This window comes from Urocampus carinirostris, chromosome 1, assembly GCF_059441175.1.
Source record: "Urocampus carinirostris isolate Australia breed hairy pipefish chromosome 1, RoL_Ucar_1.0, whole genome shotgun sequence".
NCBI lineage: Eukaryota > Metazoa > Chordata > Actinopteri > Syngnathiformes > Syngnathidae > Urocampus > Urocampus carinirostris.
Window position 1 is genome coordinate 39521308 of NC_142349.1, and position 17894 is coordinate 39539201.

A 17894-nucleotide genomic window follows, 5' to 3' on the forward strand; every position below is an offset into this window, starting at 1 on the left:
TTTGTAAAGCTGACTGTGCCGCACCTGACATGAACCTAACCGCATGTAACTGTCAGCTATTGACCCTTTGAACACATGTGACATAAACACGTGACACCACCATGACGGATGGCAGTAAACCGGGGTAATGAGTACTCCCCTTGGTTGGGATTAGTAAACAAGAGACAATAACAAAAACAAAAAAGATCATCTTTACACAACACCATTGGCCATGACTAGTCAAACGAACATTGTGCAGCGGTCAGATGAGGTTGGTCATCTCGTCGGAAAGCACAAAGATAGCTACCAGTATATAGAGAAATTGAGGATAGCATTGGCAGGGATAGCTACCGACCCATACATTTTTTCCCTTGACATGTTCACAGATCTAACCAAGTCGTCCGCCTGACTTCAATCCACGCATTCTGTAACACTATATTGTAAATGGAGTACCCTCATACACCAGCGCTGATCTAAAAGCGTATAATAGTCTGGATGCTTACCACTTCTTCGTAGCTGGTACGCGTTACTGCAATTGGATGTGCACAAAAATGCACCACCAGTGTGAAATGTCCTCCATTGTGCAAACGTCACTAAAGCGACTTTGTATCCATGTTTGGGGGGAAGGTAATAGAAGAGAATTAGCACCTTGCATACCTTGCAGAAATCAATTTTAAGTAGGTTGAAAATATTGACTTTGGCGAAATGACAGTCCCTTTTCTTACAAATAGATGAACACGAAAATGAGCTGCTCTTATTGGATTTGAGCAGCGGTTCAAAATATGAATCTTCCAAATATCACATGCATTGAAAACTGTTATGTGCTCTACTGTAAAGCTTATATTGCTGAAAGGATCTATCAAATTCTCAACGGATAAAACGGTAGATGGACGTTGAGAAGATGACAACGATTACAAAGTTTAAGGTCAATATCTGATTGGATAAAGCAAGATATATAACGAAAAACAAGTTACATGTGATCATTCTAATGAATAATTTTCGTTTTGTTGATACTGATGAATACAGTACACAGTAATTTGTGGGATGGGCCTTTTGTTTTACTTCCACCAATTGAGATGATTTTGTATATTTTAGAAAACATATCTTCAAATACATTGTGTAATATTTTTGTTGGAAGTGAGGTATATTTTGAGGTGTAAACAATATTAGGCCTCGCTCTCTTTCTCCTTCCCTCTCTCTCTCTCTCTCACTCTCAGACTCTCTCTCTCTCTCTCTCTCTTCTCAATGTTTCCCCACTCTCCCTCTCTTTCCCTCCATCTCTCTCTCCTTCTCTATCGCTGCCTCTTCAGTTTTTTTATTTCTCCAGCTTTCTCTCTCTTTCTCTCTTACTCTCTCTCTCTCTTTCTCTCTCCCTCTCTCTCCACATATTGCCCTCCATTTTTTCTCTCTTCCCCTCTCTCACTTTGTCTCTCTCCCTCACTGTTTCTAACTCTCCTACTCTTTCTCTCCGAGTGTTTCAATCCTCCCTCCTTCCCTCCATCTCTCTCTCCATCTCTATCTCTTGCCCTCTCCATTTCATTATTTCTCCATCTCTGTCTCTCCACATCTCTCAGTCTGTCTTTCTCTCACTTTCTCTATCTCTCTCTCTTTCTCAATCTCTCGCTTTAGCCATTTTATCCCTCCCTCTATTTCCCTGCCTCCATTTTCCCTCATTCCATCTCTTTATCTCCCTCCCTCCTATCTCTCTCTGTCCCTACATCTCTTTCCATCTCTATACACCCCATCTCTCTCCCTCTCTCTTTCTCTTTCTCAATCTCTATCTTTAGCTATTTTCTCCCACCCTCTATCTCCCTGCCTACATTTCTCCCTCCTTCCATCACTTTATCTCCCTCTTTCCCATCCTCTCCCTCTCTCCTACATCTCCCACTCCATCTCTCTCCACTCCTCATTTGTCTCTGCATCTCTCTCCCCTTTCTCTCTCTCGCTCTCTCTCTCTCTCTTTTCCTCTCTCAAACTTCCATCCTCTCTTCCTCTTTTCATCTGTGTTATGTCCTCTCTCCACCTTCCCCTTCCTTCTTTCCTCCCCCTTCTCTGTCCCTCCCTTCCTCCATCAATTTCTCAGAACCCTTTCAATCCCTCCACCCCTCTCTTCTTCTCTCTCTCTCTCTCTCTCTCTCTCTCTCTCTCTCTCTCTCTCTCTCTCTCTCTCTCTCTCTCTTTCTCACTCTCTCTCTTTCTCTCCCCCAACGATATATCTTCCTCTTCGATTCCGCGTGTTTGCCGTTGTGGTGGTGCTTTAGCACACCCGTTCGGCCGGCAGTCATCTGCGGACCGTGGCCCGGGTTGATGGCGACCACTCCGGACCGCACTGATCGCCGACTGGTCCGTAGACTGCGTTCGAGGAGCGAGACCCCCTATCTGGTCCAAGCGCGCTTCTCCTTCAATTTACCGACAGGTAAAGACCTCGACGTAAGGTTTTGCCGTGCAAATCGTGAACAGTGCATCCTTGATTTAATGGCACAGCATTTGGGCTGTGTCCATTCCTCAGGGTGCATGGGGCAGATATGTTATACAACTTTGTGGACTCACGCTGCAATTGTTAAAGTAAATGGTGGCGTTTTGAAGGCTTGGTACGACCGGTTCCATTACGTAACGAGAAGAGGCGTCAACGTGTCCCTGAATTGCCCCATGCTGTGGTGGTGGTGGACAAACACACACACATACTAAAAAGATTCTGCTTTATATTACCCCGCATTGCACTATGTTCATGTCTCCGTCATCTTTAACAAGACGACTGGCTTGTCGTTGCTATGGTGACAAGACTTTTTTTTAGGGCGGAATGAGTGCAATGCACCGAACTGTTCAAGCTGTGTTGTTATATTTTATTATGACATCATGTGTTGATGTCGAGATGAATTGATGAATAACTACATTACTAAGTCTAAAGATTTAAAGCTTTAATCTTGAATTTAAAACATTAAAGTTGACTCAGTGCAAGGTTTAGACCGTTAACTTTTGACCAAACTATATACAAAAGAGATAAAGAGAGGGGGGGAGACAGAGAGAGAGGGAGAGATAGAATGAGAGAGAGAGAATGGGAGACAGAGACAGACAGACAGAGACAGAAACAGAGACAGAGAGAGAAACAGACAAAGAACATTTGAATACAAGAAGAAACATAAATTGTCTGAGGAATGAAATCAAACTACTGGGAACCTAAGCAGTCAGACCAGTTAGAGGCCTAACAAATAGCAGCAGATTACAACAATTCTAATCCAATAATGATGGCAAAATACTATAGCACTCCATGTTTAATTTGAATACATGACAAAGACATATCAAAACATGGGGAAGTTCAATACCATTACTCAACTATTGAGTGGTCACTGATTAATATAATATAATATAATATAATATAATATAATATAATATAATATAATATAATATAATATAATATAGGCAGCACGGCGGCGCAGTGGTTAGCGCTTGTGCGGCACAGTTCATGTCATGGGAACCTGTCGTGGGTTCAAATCCAGCTCGAGACTTTCTGTGCGGAGTTTGTTTGTTCTCCCCGTGCTTGCGTGGGTTTCCTCCGGGCACTCCGGTTTCCTCCCACATTCCAAAAACATGCATTTCAGGTGAATTGGCCGGTCCAAATTGTCCCTAGGTGTGAATGAGCGAATGAGTTGTCTGTCCCCGTGTGCCCTGCGATTGGCTGGCAACCAGTTCAGGGTGTCCCCTGCCCACTGCCCGAAGATGGCTGGGATGGGCTCCAGCCCCCCCGCGACCCTAATGAGGATAAGCGGTACGGCTAATGAGATGAGATGAGATAATATAATATAATATAATATAATATAATATAATATAATATAATATAATATAATATAATATAATATAGTATGATATAATATAATATAAGGGGCAACACAGCGGCGCAGTGGTTAGCGCGTGTGCGGCACAGTTCTCCCCGTGCTTGCTTCCGGTTTCCTCCCACATTCCAAAGACATGCATTTCAGGTGGAAATTGTCCCTAGGTGTGAATGAGTGAGCGAGTTTTCTGTCCCTGTGTGCCCCGCGATTGGCTGGTAAACCAGTTCAGGGTGTCTCCTGCCCACTGCCCGATGATTGCTGGGATGGGCTACAGCAACCCCGCGACCCTACAGAGGATAAGCGGTGCAGCTAATGAGATAAGATGAGATAATATAATATAATATGATATAGGGCAGTGGTTAGCGCGTGTGCAGGCACAGTTCTAAGGTCTTGGGAACCTCCTGTTTGGGTTCAAATCCAGCTACCGGACTTCCTGTGTGGAGTTTGTATGTTCTCCCTGTGCTTGCATGGGTGTCCTCCGGACACTCCGGTTTTCTCCCACATTCCAAAGACATGCATTTCAGGTGGATTGGCCGGTCCAAATTGTCCATAGGTGTGAATGAGCGAGCGAGTTGTCTGTCCCTGTGTGCCCTGCGATTAGCTGGCAACCAGTTCAGGGTGTCCCCTGCCCACTGCCCGATGATTGCTGGGCCCATCCCCCGCAACCCTACTGATGAGATGAGATGAGATAATATAATATAATATAATATAATATAATATAATATAATATAATATAATATAATATAATATAATATAATATAATATAATATAATATAATATAATATAATATAATATAATATTTCTAAACAATTGTCTTTAGATCCCAACAATATTCTTTCCTTTATGTTGCATTGAATTAATAGCAATTTGTATTTCTCCGATTGCTAAACAGTCACTAGAGGCCAGTTGGTACTGCCGTGAATACTGATAACTAAAAAGGGCTGTATCATCACTGATACAGATAACAGGATGGACACTCACCCATACCGATCGAAAAAAAGATTAAAAATAAAACAAATTGGAGTTTAAATGTTTTCTCAATTATATATATGATTTCGGTTTTAATATCAAAAATACATTATGTAAAAAACAATTCTCTACAACCCCAACTCCTGGCAAACCTTAACATGTATAAAAACAGCTTTTTTTCATTATTTCTGAAATAGACCATTTGGATTGAAAGAGTGTTGCATCCATGGTGTCAAACACTGGGAATTTCTGAAATATTTCCGTTGTCTTCTTTTGAATTTAATTAGGGCAAACTATTCCAATTGAGTTGGTCTAGGCCAGGGTTTGGTGAACTTTTAGAGTCACGGGCCTCAGCTTCAGAACAGATGCTGGGTCAGTAGAAAAACAATGTCTGGTTGATTTATTTTTCTTGTTTATTCTATATGGCGATACAGAGTTTCAAATCAAATACTGTACCTGGCAATGCATGAGAGTGAAATATAACATGAGCCCATCCAATTTTTGTTGTCTGCATTTACCTGCATAAGTTGTGCTTCATTTGATATTTGCTTGGACAGGAATTATTTCATCCTTTTGGTCTTGAAATACTCAAAATGTATAAATTTATTTAATCATGTATAAACAGGCGGCACAGTGGCTGGGTGGTTAGCACACAGCCCCACGGTGTGGAGGGGTCAATTCCAGCTACCGCGGTCTCCCCAATTGGAGTTTGCATGTTTTCCCCGTGCCTGAGCGGGTGCCCTCCGGGCACTCTGGTTTCCTCCCGCATTCCAAAAACATGCGTGTCAGGTTAATTGTCCCCAGGTAATAATGAGCGAGTGAGTCTGAGTTGTCTGCCCTGCGGCTGGATGGCAACCAGTTCAGCGTGTCCCCTGCCCTCTGCCGGAAGATGGCCAGGATGGGCACCAGCATCCCTGCGACGGTATTGAGGATAAGCGTCACAGAAAATGGATATGGATGGATCCTTGATTTAATGGCACAGCCATATATATGTATATATATATATATATATATATATATATATATATATATATATATATATATATATATATATATATATATATATATATATATATATATATATATATATATATATATATATATATAATATATATATATATATATATATATATCCATATCCATCCATCCATTCATCCATTATCTGCACCGCTTATCCTCAGTAGGGCCGCGGGGGTGCTGGAGCCCATCCCAGCTATCTTCGGGCAGTGGGCAGGGGACACCCTCAACTGGATACCAGTCCGTCGCAGGGCACACAGGGATGGACAATTCGCTCGCTCATTCACACCAAGGGACAATTTGGACCGGCCAATCAACCTGATAACGCATGTTTTTGGAATGTGGGAGGAAACCGGAGTGCCCGGAGGAAACCCACGCAAGCACATGGAGAACATGCAAACTCCACACAGGAAGGTTTGATCCCAACATAGTTTTATTAAAATAAAATTAATAAAGTGTCTGAAGGGCCTGATGTGGCACCAGACTGTTATTTGCCCAGCCCTGGTCCAGGCTAAACAGAAAACGATAAAATGCAAATTCTATTTATGCTAGTTGTTTACTAAACAAGCTTTACAAGGACTAATAAAAGTCCCTTTCAGGATAAAAACATATAAACCATCGAATTATTTGCATTTTGAAAGTAGAGGCTAGCAAACAAATACATAACTTCCAAAACGCGGTCACTGTTTTTGTGCCTGTGTACCATGTTTGTGCGTGTATGACCCTGTTTTTTGTGCCAATGAATACATGTTGTCACAATTGAGCATTAATAAAACTGCATTGCTTTTGTGTGTTTGTTGAGAGTGTCTTTTCGTGGGTAACATTTTGTGCAGCCATTATCGCACCCTACTGTAAAACAAACTCGCCGAGCGCACGGACGCTACGGGGGCGACGTGTACAACGGCACTGTTGACTCACTTCCACCTGAAGAAGTAGAGCAGAATTTAGCTTGCTTATCGCCAGGGAAACTAAAAGGCTTGTGGGCAAGGTTTTGGCTTTTGGATAAGCTTTGTGTGAGGCCTTTCAGATGGAAAAACAGCACTCGAGTTATTAACCAATCGTGAATGCTTGGAAAAATAGAGACACAATTTGAGCATTTGTGGATCATAATAAAAAAATCTTCATTTTTCAGTTGGATGCAGATATTCATATATAGAATTGGATGACACATCTGCATAAAACTGGGAAAACTTTGTTGATACCATTATTGTATTTTCTATGCATTGTACAACAGGGTAGAGTTTCAAATGGCAAATTAGAGTTTAAAAACTGTCTAATTTGTTTGGAATTGGTGTGTCCACTGTATTACACTACACATATTCTATTTTCTGACGCTTAGTTAGATTACAGTATATCAAATACAGCAATCCCTCTATTATTACGGTTAAGAAATTTTAGACCCAACTGCTGTGTTGGGAGTCATTAAGTGACCAAACCCCCCAATTCCAACCCTTAATGCCGAGCGCTAAGCAGGGAGGCAATGAATACCAATGTTGTAAGTCTTAGGTATGACTCGGCCGAGGCTTGAACCAGCGACCTCCCAGTCTCGGAGCGGGCGCCCTACCATCTAGGCTTTCCTATCAATGTAAACTGTTTTGCATGAAAAGGAGCTAATTTTATAGGCATTTCCTTGCTATCTTTTATGAGACCAAGTTTGTATACTGTACCTTTCAACACACACAACTTTACTTTTTATTTGCTTTGATTTTTGAATATTCAGAAAAACTTATAAATAAATAATGTCAAGATTTACACCAACATAGTGAAAAATTTATTTATTTCATTAAAATGTTGATATCTTTTCCCTTTTTTTTACAAAATCCCATAGTTTTGTGGGTAAACCTACAATATAGGATGTAGCTCTCTTTTTGGCAAGATTTCAAGCAAGCATGAGTTCATTCGTACCGTTTAATAATTTTTGTCACGAGATACAAGACCTTGTAAGAAAGAACTGCAAAAAAGCAACAGTCAATAATTACAACCTCAAAAAACTGGAGAGATAAATTAAAGCATAGGAATTTGACATTTAATGATTGGATCTTTATTTTGACACTTATTTGATAAATACGGGAATCAGTCTGTGTCGCTTCCCTTCAATGTCTATGTTATAGGACAACAGTGTCCACTTTACGACTCCACAGGAGACACTGGGAGCATTTAAAGGAAAACAAAACTGCTGAGCATAGTGTTATCTTGCAAACATGCAAAACAAGCAAGGTTATAAGTCAAGCTAACCTTTTGCTGCATCTGCACTGCTTGCACGATCACGTGGTTACATTTTTGCAAATTCATACCCGAAACAACATATGCAATGTGCCTATCCTGCTGTTTACACTAATGTTATTATATTATGTCCCATTGGTAAGCTTATGTACAAATACATGAAGAAAGGCTGATTTGAATTTCAAAAATCAAGTCAAGTCACATTTATTTCTAAAGCCCCTAATCACAAAAATGTCTAAAATGACTGCACAGGATTATAATGACACCATTGCCTGATCTTAAACCAACCTGCGGGCAAGGAAAAACTCAAAACCTAAGGTTGAGGAAAAAAGAAACCTTTAGAAGGGGCCTCACAAGTGGTAATCCCCCTTCCAGGAATAGATTTAGCATTGGGTAACAGTACACAATCATAGTGAATAAAAGAGAACAAGAGGTAACATGTTGAAATGTGTCGGGAAAGTGCATGACAGCAACGACGCAGCTTCCCATCTCTGCCAGATGGTTGATGCGGGTGTTAACATGCTTCAGGTCCAGACGCTGGTCTGCTGACTCATCTCAAATCGTCAAATGGATATTTTCAGTACATCTAACAAAGACTTTACACTTGTTCTAATGATTGCATAGCATGTGCATTGCAAGGCTATATTTCAAACATCCTAGCAAAATCCCAGCATAAAATTCACAATCCCCATAAAAGTGAGACCAGATTCGGATCAGTTTTCACAAAGATCTAAAGGTGCCCCATTTGTGCTTTGGTCACTTTGTGCCGCAACAGAAAACTGCTCTAAACTAGTCGAATCAATACGCTCCTGATGCATGGTGGGATTGGACACAATTCTTCAGCAGAGCCAGCTGGACCCATATTGTTAGCCTTTTTATGGGGAGAGAGGATTAGTGTAGTTTTTTATTCCCAACCTAGCATCATCCAATTGAGGGAAACGGCATCAAATAAAAAATATAAACAGTTAACAAATCCACTGCATTTTACGCGGGGGAAACAAATTTTATATTAATTTTGAAAAAAAAAGTTTTCTCCCTGCTCTTTGCCCCACTGCTACATAAAACTGGCACTAGTTAGCATGCTTATTACCCTCGTTAGATTAATATTTCTATAAGTGACCAGCAAGTCTCTAGGTTTGCAGACACACTTTCTGGCCATAATTTGCACATTTTCTATTCTTGACCTTGTATATTTTTACATTATTGCATTCATACTTTTTCTCTTTTTTTATCTTGCTGTTATTTGTTATTTGTATTGTGTCTTAATCATTGCAGGGAAGAGGAAGTAATTTCATCTGTGCTGTATGTTGTGCATATAGCAATGTGCGACAATACTGTACAGTTGAAACTTGAAGTAAAGCAGATTTGCAATCATTTACATGAGAAAGGATAAGCAGAGGTGCTCATTAGCACAAATTAGAATTAGCACGGTTTATTTCTTCATTTGGGTAATGTGTGCAAGATAAATTGAAATTTTATTAGACAAACCAAAAATAGAATGAATGCTTTGCACCAGGTAAGCAAAACTGTGTTGAGTGTTGTTTAAACCTGAAATTAGCAGTATTTAACAGCGTCTGTCACTACATTTACTTTATTGATCAATGTTCGGATGTTTGCTCCTGACTCTTACAAACCAATAATAACTTTACCACCATTGCTCACATCTAGTCAAGTCAAGTCCTGTTTCTTGGTATAACCATTAATCACAGGGAGTATCAATGGGCTGCACAGATCACAGATTTGTCAGAAACAGAACGTTTCACACAAAGCTTTATTGGAGAATCGAGGAAGTCAGGTGCGGGGAAACAAACAACAGCAATCCGGTGCTCGCTGGGCAGGAGGAGCAGGAAGCCCATTGCAAACGAAGGGTAGTTGGAGATCGGAAGCAAGTAGGGCAGCCGGGATGGGAGATCGGAGTGTGGTCGGCGGACGGAAGCAAGTCGGGTAGCCAAGACGGGAGAATGGAGCATGGTCGGAGATAGGAACGAGTCAGGTGACCGTAGCGGATCGGGAAGCCAGGGATGGAGGAGCAGGAAACAGGCAGGACAGGACAGGGCAGTGGTTAGCCCATGTGCGGCACAGTTCATGTCATGGGAACCTCCTGCGTGGGTTCCAATCCAGCTCCAGACTTCCTGTGCGGAATTTGTATGTTCTCCCCGTGCTTGCGTGGGTTTCCTCCGGGCACTCCGGTTTCCTCCCTCATTCCAAAAACATGCATGTCAGGTTGATCTGTCGGGCCAAATTGTCCCTAGGTGTGACTGAGCGAGTGAGTTGTCTGTCCCCGTGTGCCCTGCGATTGGCTGGCAACCAGTTGAAGGTGTCCCCTGCCCACTGCCCGGAGATAGCTGGGATGGGCTCCAGCCCCCCCGTGACCCTAATGAGGATAAGCGGTACAGCTAATGAGATGAGATGAGAATTCTGAAGGGCTGATTTTTAGGGATTTTCCCTAAATTCAATCTTCAGAAGAATGAACATTGATATCAAGTCAAGCTCAACCTCAACATATATATATATATATATATATATATATATATATATATATATATATATATATATATATATATATATATATATATATATATATATATATATATATATATATATATATATATATATATATATATATATATATATATATATATTTATATTTATATATATATATATTTATATATATATATATATATATATATATATTTATATTTATATATATATATTTATATATATATATATATATAATATATATAAAAATTCAATTCAATTTCAAAATGTTTCACTTAATGTGAATTCTAATTCCTAATTTAGATTTATTTAATTTATTGTTTTCCTTCATCATTTTAGTATAATTTAATCAATTAATGATGTATTTATTAAAAAAAATATTATTTGTTCAACCGCATGCTTCCTTTTCTATATTTATACTGTAAATTGCTTCTTTTATCGTGATTTCAGTTGCTCAACATACTACAACGATATCTAGTGGTCAACTACTGCAGAGTATGTTAAGGTTTGTGGATTGGACCCAAACGCAGACACTCAAGCAAAGTTCACAAGTTTAATAGGGTCAACAGTAATTAACCAAAGCGTTACGCATAAGGGAGGTGAAGGAGAAAAATATTGACAAAAAAAAAAAAATCCGAATAAACCTCACGGCTTGCAAGATACAGGAGGACCTGGGTTGATATCGACTTTAAGCAACAGGAACGGGAAAAGGCAGGATGTTCACATACAAAATAAAATCTGAATACTGGGACAGCATTCAATTGTTTGTTTGTTTGTACATGATTCAAATTGAATCGTTTCTCCGGCGCCGTCACGAATGGCAGCCACTCCAGCAGCTCCCGTGTTATTTTCGATTGTTCTCAGCTCAGGGATGCTGCTGGAAAAGTGAATTTCCCTTCGGGGATGAATAAAGTATCTATCTATCTATCTATCTATCTATCATTCATTCCTTAAATATCTTGTTCATAAAAAGGGTCAGGTATGGGTGATTAAGGTGATTGAGGTGATCTTGGATCCACACACTGAGTCACTTTAAACAGCTACAAGAAGTCAAAGGATACTTGAGTTCACGGTACACAGATCCCTTAACCGCCTGGGTCGTCAAGCATCACTTCCTGTGGTGTGACTTGGGCTAGTACAGTATGTCCAAATACAGCTTTCCCATCCCTCTCAAGGCCTTTTTTGTGAAGGGGTTTGCTCCCCCACATGAAACAGATAGCATTTGCTGACATGGTTACCAGTAGCAGGAGAAGACTACTAAACTGACTCAGACATAGCATCTTCAGCGTCTGGTCACAGTTTGTTTTTCAGTATTTAGAGTCATCCCGGTCTGAGCCGGACCTCGACATTGACAGGCAGCGGCGTGTGACAATACTGATATGAGATTATTAATCACTGGCGAACAACTATTTTGTTCTTAAATTTGACGATCACATTTTACAACTCGAATTGCATCGCTTGTGGTTTTTAAAAACAACTTTCATGACCATGACGTTACGTTTTTTGCTTTTTTAATGGCTCTTTGTTAGGTTAAGAAGTTTGCGTCTCTTACCGAAACATTAAAAAAAGGCTGGCATTTCCACCCACATATCCCCAATAGATACAATTAAGCTAATTAATATTGTCTCAATTAAATAAAACATATTCATATCAAATTCTTGGGAATCAAAATCCCAATGAGAGGAATGTGTATCAATATGCAGCTCTAGATGTTATTAAAACAGCAAAATAATGCTTTAAATTGTAAGCCTAGCAGTGTGACGATGGGTCGTAGGTGGCACGAGGTTAACCATCAGTTACATGAACTGACAGTCCAGACTGTGTCAGGTATTCCATCCTAAAAATTAGACATCTATTCTTCATGCTTGAATACGTGAGGGCTCTTTCATGATGAATAAAGTATACGTCTGGCAAGAATCAAGGTAAAAATACTCATGCGATACCCAAGACTGCCCGAAGGAAAGCAAGGTTTCAATGATAACAGAAGTGAGTGCTCTTATTGAATGCCTATTAGGTGGTAGACTTGATGGAAAATAGGAACGCTCCTGACTGTGATCTGCTTCCCACAAGCCAGCCTGAAAATAGTAAACTATTTTTCCTTGTGGGAGTGTGCATGAATGAGTATGTGCTGTTTTACCACCAAGCAAGCAGAAATAGAGCTGCATGACAATACGCTTACAGCTTGTATTTATGATAAGTATGTCAGCATTATTGGCTCTGAGACACAAGATAGCCTATGCAATATTTATGCAACAGAAGATATAGTAAATACTGGATTGGTTTTCGGACCGATTCAAATATCGATATGTATCAATACCAAATCAGTATCCTATTGGATCGAGTCTGGAAATACAATACACACAATCCACAAAAATATCCCACCAAATCCTTGTTCTTCTTACCCATAATCCATCCAGCTTTTTCGGCTCAATTCATTAAAGAGAGCCGGCTCTCAAACGGCTCACTTGCTTTGATGCATTATTTTACGAATGATTATGTTGTATCAAGAAGTTAAGAAAAAAAGTAAATATTAAAGGAGAAAATGAAAAAAGACAAATATGTGGTGATCCCTTTTAATCAGTATATTACCAACAATAATTTAATGCAGAAAATGGATTAATAATTTGAACAAGAAAATTTATTATTCTACTTAATTATATTGCATGTATTTTTTCCTTCTACAGTGAACGTCCAAGCGATTTCATTTTTGAACTTTTTTTTATAATAAACCTCATTCATGTCAAGCAACTCAGTGTCTCACAACAAAATGTTCATTAACAATATATATGATATAAGGAAACACATGTACAATATAACATGTTAAACTACATAAATAAACATGTTTGAAAAAAAATATTTTTTTGTATTTTGTAAGGGAAAATACGAAGGTTTGTAAGGGCACTCATATGCTGCCTCTATTACACTTTATTTGCACTATTGATTTTGGCTGGTTGGTTGGTTGGTTGGTTGGTTGATCCCTTAACCACTAGGGTCGTAAGTGTCAAGGGGAGACCGGACCAGAACAGAGGCAGGAGGCAGAAAGGGAGAACTCAATTGCGTTGACGATCAAAACTTTTATTTACCAAAATAAAAGTCGTCCAAAACTCGGGGACAAGACAGAACAAACAGGCTTTAACAAAAAAAACGTGCAAACACAGGTTTCTTCCGACTCAAACAAAACAGGACGGGACAGAGCAAAACAGAACGGGAAATGCAGACAGAAAATGCAAATGAACCAGCCCCCGCAAAACCCAAAACCCCCCTTAAGAAGCAAACGCGCAAATTAGGCGAGCTGCTTCAGCTGTTGCCCAGGGGGCGGGGCCAGTCGGTTGCCACGGCGACCATGCTGGACACGACAGTAAGGGCACCAATTCCTTTGTTGTGTCTTGGGCAAGTACAACCTGGTGGCGCCCACCCCTCTCCAGGCCAACTACTGATTTTATTGTCAAAATATTGTGCAGTGAAAGCTGACGTTCCAGACAATAAGGCACACCGGATCATAAGACGCACCTTCAAAAATATGAGAGTCGATCTGCAACCTCTGGGGAACTGTTTAAATCTCGTCTTAAAACACACTTCCATTGTAAGACATATGAATAAGATATATTTCCTGTTGACAATATCTGTGTATCATTTGTTATTAAAACATCCATTGCAGCTTGGTCATCCTGGAAGGGGGATTATCTCATATCTCTTCTTTTTCCTCATGTTGAGGTTTTTGAGTTGCTCTTTGCCCTCATGTAGGTTTTAGATCAGGGGATGGTGTAATAATAGGTGTCTGTGGTTTTCAATAATCTCTGGACTGTGCAGCCCTTTGAGACTCCTTCGGATTAAGGGCTATACAAATAAGCATGACTTGACATACAGTAGTTCAAGGAACATGAATATTAAGGAATCTGGTGTCACGACAATGATTCAATTCTTTCATAAATTGTTACCGTATGTAGAAGCATTTTGTTACATTCATGCATTGCCAATTTTTTTCACCGTGTCTAACTCTACAAAGGCACACGGGATTATCATGCGCACTTTTAAATCTCTTTTAAATATAGTCTGGGAAATTCAGTATTTGAGTTGTGTTGTTAACATTGTTATACAGTATTTGTATTTTTGTTACATTGCTGCTTTTTTGGTTTGACTTTTATTCTGAAACAGTTATAAATATATACGTAACCTGTATTGTTTTGTACCAAAAAAAAACATTTCATGAAATAATATGCTCTATAAAGATAAATTAACTGTAACAAAATTTTGTAAGATGAGGTTCAAGAGTTCCTTCTCTGTGTTAGAGAGTGGCCGAAAAAAAGCGATCCAACCATTTTCTCAACCGCATCAATCTTTCTTATTCCACTTTCATTTCAAAAGAAACAGCTCGCCTCTACTTTACTTACACTTTACACCAACCATATTGAATGGATGCATAAGATATTAAATAAAAATGTCAAAGTTCTTAGAGGGCTCGAGATAGTATAATATGTTTAGGCACGAATTGGGAAGAGGAAGCTGGATTCCTTCTTCGGGGTGGATGCTGGGTGCACTCTCACAGCGCCACACGCCGATAGCGGTGGAAAGAAGCACTACAGTAATGTCCTGGACTCTGAAAAAGGTCCACACTATACAAAATCTAACTTACAGCAATGTCCAGATATTTTTCGACATCCCGAAAAAAATGTTCGTATCTAATGTTTTTCGTAAGTCGAATGGTCGTAAGTAGGGGAGCGTCTGTATAAGGCACCATACTTTGGTCATAGCTGCAGAAAGGCATTCAATTCAACACATCACCACAATTGTCAGCACATTAAACAAACTAAGCTGGGTCATTGTCATTTGACTTGTAGTGTTCACAAAAATAGATTTTGGACAGAAGAGTCTATTAATTGAGCTTGATACATCTTTAGTTGCCTGTTTATTGATGTGTTTCTCCGTGCTTTCTCCATGTTGCTGAATTTCTGCTGGATCAGTGTCCCTTCAACAGCCACTCCAAGTTAATTCAGCTAGAGCTGCAATGCACCACTCGGCAGTCCTAGACTGGTATCTCATCTCCACAGTAACGGATTTCATGCTCTACCAGGGATGGGCAACCCCCAAAAATCACTCGGTTTGTTCACTTTGAGTTTTTATTTTTTGTTGTGCTTTGTAGCACATGTTTTGTTTGCACTACACAATACAGCGATATGTAGTGGTCAAATATTACAGAGTGCCCTTTTAATATTGCAATACAAAAATAAAAGAAATATATATCGAATAATGTAAACATCTTTCACATCTTAATTATTATATTTACAATAAACAAATATATTTGAAAAAAAATACATAAAATAACTTGATTAAAAATATAAAATATAGCTAAAATCCAAACTTACTGCAGCTTCTTTATGTATTTCCTGAAAACTTGTTCCCTTGTTCCAAAAAGCTTAAAAAACACTGCATCAAAGGGAAAATGTCTATTATTTAGCGCCTCATAGCGGTTAAAAAACTTCATTCTGTAAATAAGAAAATAGCTGTTTAAATTTAAAAAAACATACATTAACTATCATATAAAGGTGATTTTTTTTTAATACTTGTATATTGAATAATTTGCATTCCTTTAAAATATTATAAAGGCTCACCTATTGGGACCTGATAATATTGTCAGCCATCTTGTTGCAATGGATACCCACCAAGTATTTTTTCTCCTGATTTTGTTTTTTTCTCTTATTTTTTCCCTTTTGTTTTCTTTTTGTATTTCTTTTAAATTTCCTTTTTGATTTTATTTTTTTTTGTATTGTTTTTTCATTTTTTTAAATCATTTATTTTTTAAATTCTCTGTTCCCCTTTCTTTCCCCTGTTCCCCATTTTTTCTTTTTTCCTTTCTTTTTTCCATTGTTTGTCTTTTTTGCCTTTTTCGTTTTTCTTGTTTCCCTTGCTCTTTTATTCTTGTAATCTTTTTTACTTGATTTGTCCCCCTTATTTTCTTTCTTTTTATGCTTCTTTCCTTATTTCTCCTTTTTATCTTTCTTGAAGCACACTGTAAAGCGCTGTGGGAAGTCTTGACTTGAAAAGCGCTATATAAATGCAGATCATTTCATTTCATTTTCCCATTTTTATGTTCCTCTTTTTTATTTTGATTTGTTTTTCCTTTTGTATTTTCTTTATTCTTCTCTTTCTTTCTTTATCTTTTATTTTTACTTATCATTTTTTTCTTTTCTTTGCAAAAGGCAGGACATAAAAATTAAAGGCGCTTCAAAATAAAATTATTATTATCATTATTAATATCATTATCATTAAAAAGGTTGTGCTTGAGTCACTTTGAGTCTCTGAAGTTTGTAGTTTTCCTTGTGCTTTGTATCACTCGCTTTCGGTTGCACGACACAACACAACGGAATCTAGAGGTCCAATTTTGCACACTTTGCACATTTGCCTAACACGTGAAAGGTTCCCGATTCCAGACTGGGTGGAAACATTTGTTGGCCTGGAGACCGATGGGCGCCACCAGGCGGTACTTGCTCAAGACACACCACGGGGAATAGTGCACATACGACCTAAGTGTTGAAGAGATCCAAACCAACCAACCAAACCGACCAACCTTTTAACTAAAGCTGCATAAAAAGACGACATTTTGCACTTGTACTCAACTACTGACACGCTAAACGTTTATTTTTGTTAAGTTACCTTTTCACACAGGAAATATATATGATATACAGTAAATGCTGCTGAATATTTGGATAATATTGCTGTCCTATTTTCCCGCAAACCTAGAATTTGTACTTTTACACTCACAGGTAACGTGACGCATGGCGTCGCACTGTGACGTCACCACGCAGTCTTTTAAAGGGACGTTTGCATTTGGTTAACGGTCACTGCTGTTCTTTACATTTTAGTTTACATTCACTAGCAGTGGAAAGAAAACCTATGGATACCAGGAAAGTATTCAGACGTAGACGTGGCAAGAGGAGTCAAATTATAAGAGGTAAATTCAATTTCTGTCATGTACAGCAAGCAGCTCGACTCGTGTGTGTGAGATCCATGTACACGTGCTATAAATTAAACCTTTCAGAATTACGGTAATAATGGTGGCAATAGCATCCTCGGCTTTGATATGAGTACTGTATTAAGTTGAATAATAAATGGTTAAACTTTTCATGTACTTTAATCAGACGTGTTTAGGTAAAAAATATGTCATTTATTCTTACAGAAGATGAGAAATTAGGTACAAAAGCTTCTAACAACACTCAAATTTCAAATGTACGAAAATGGAAGCAATCTTGACGCAATGGTGCAATGTTTGTTGAAGTGACAAATATAGCCCGCTTAGTGGCAGCATTGTAAAGGCTACTGTTTCGATGAAGTCGTGCAGTATTTTGCTTCTCTGTTGAATCAAGAGAAATTAAATTCAAA

General features: G+C 38.9%; 1 protein-coding gene across 2 annotated transcripts in view; it reads left to right on the forward strand.

Annotated features, from left to right (window-relative positions):
• Window positions 1-2144: 2144 nt before the first annotated feature.
• The window catches only part of LOC148374606 (phosphatase and actin regulator 1), a 77090-nt gene continuing 61340 nt past the window's right edge, over window positions 2145-17894 (forward strand). Inside the window, exon 1 of one of the 2 annotated variants that reach the window (XM_088338607.1) lies at window positions 2145-2395. In XM_088338607.1, the coding sequence (XP_088194733.1) occupies window positions 2287-2395 (109 nt within the window). In that variant the 5' untranslated portion in view covers window positions 2145-2286. Of the gene's footprint in view, window positions 2396-17309; window positions 17467-17894 lie in introns of those variants that run through there. The other variant, XM_088338615.1, reaches the window with a different exon arrangement.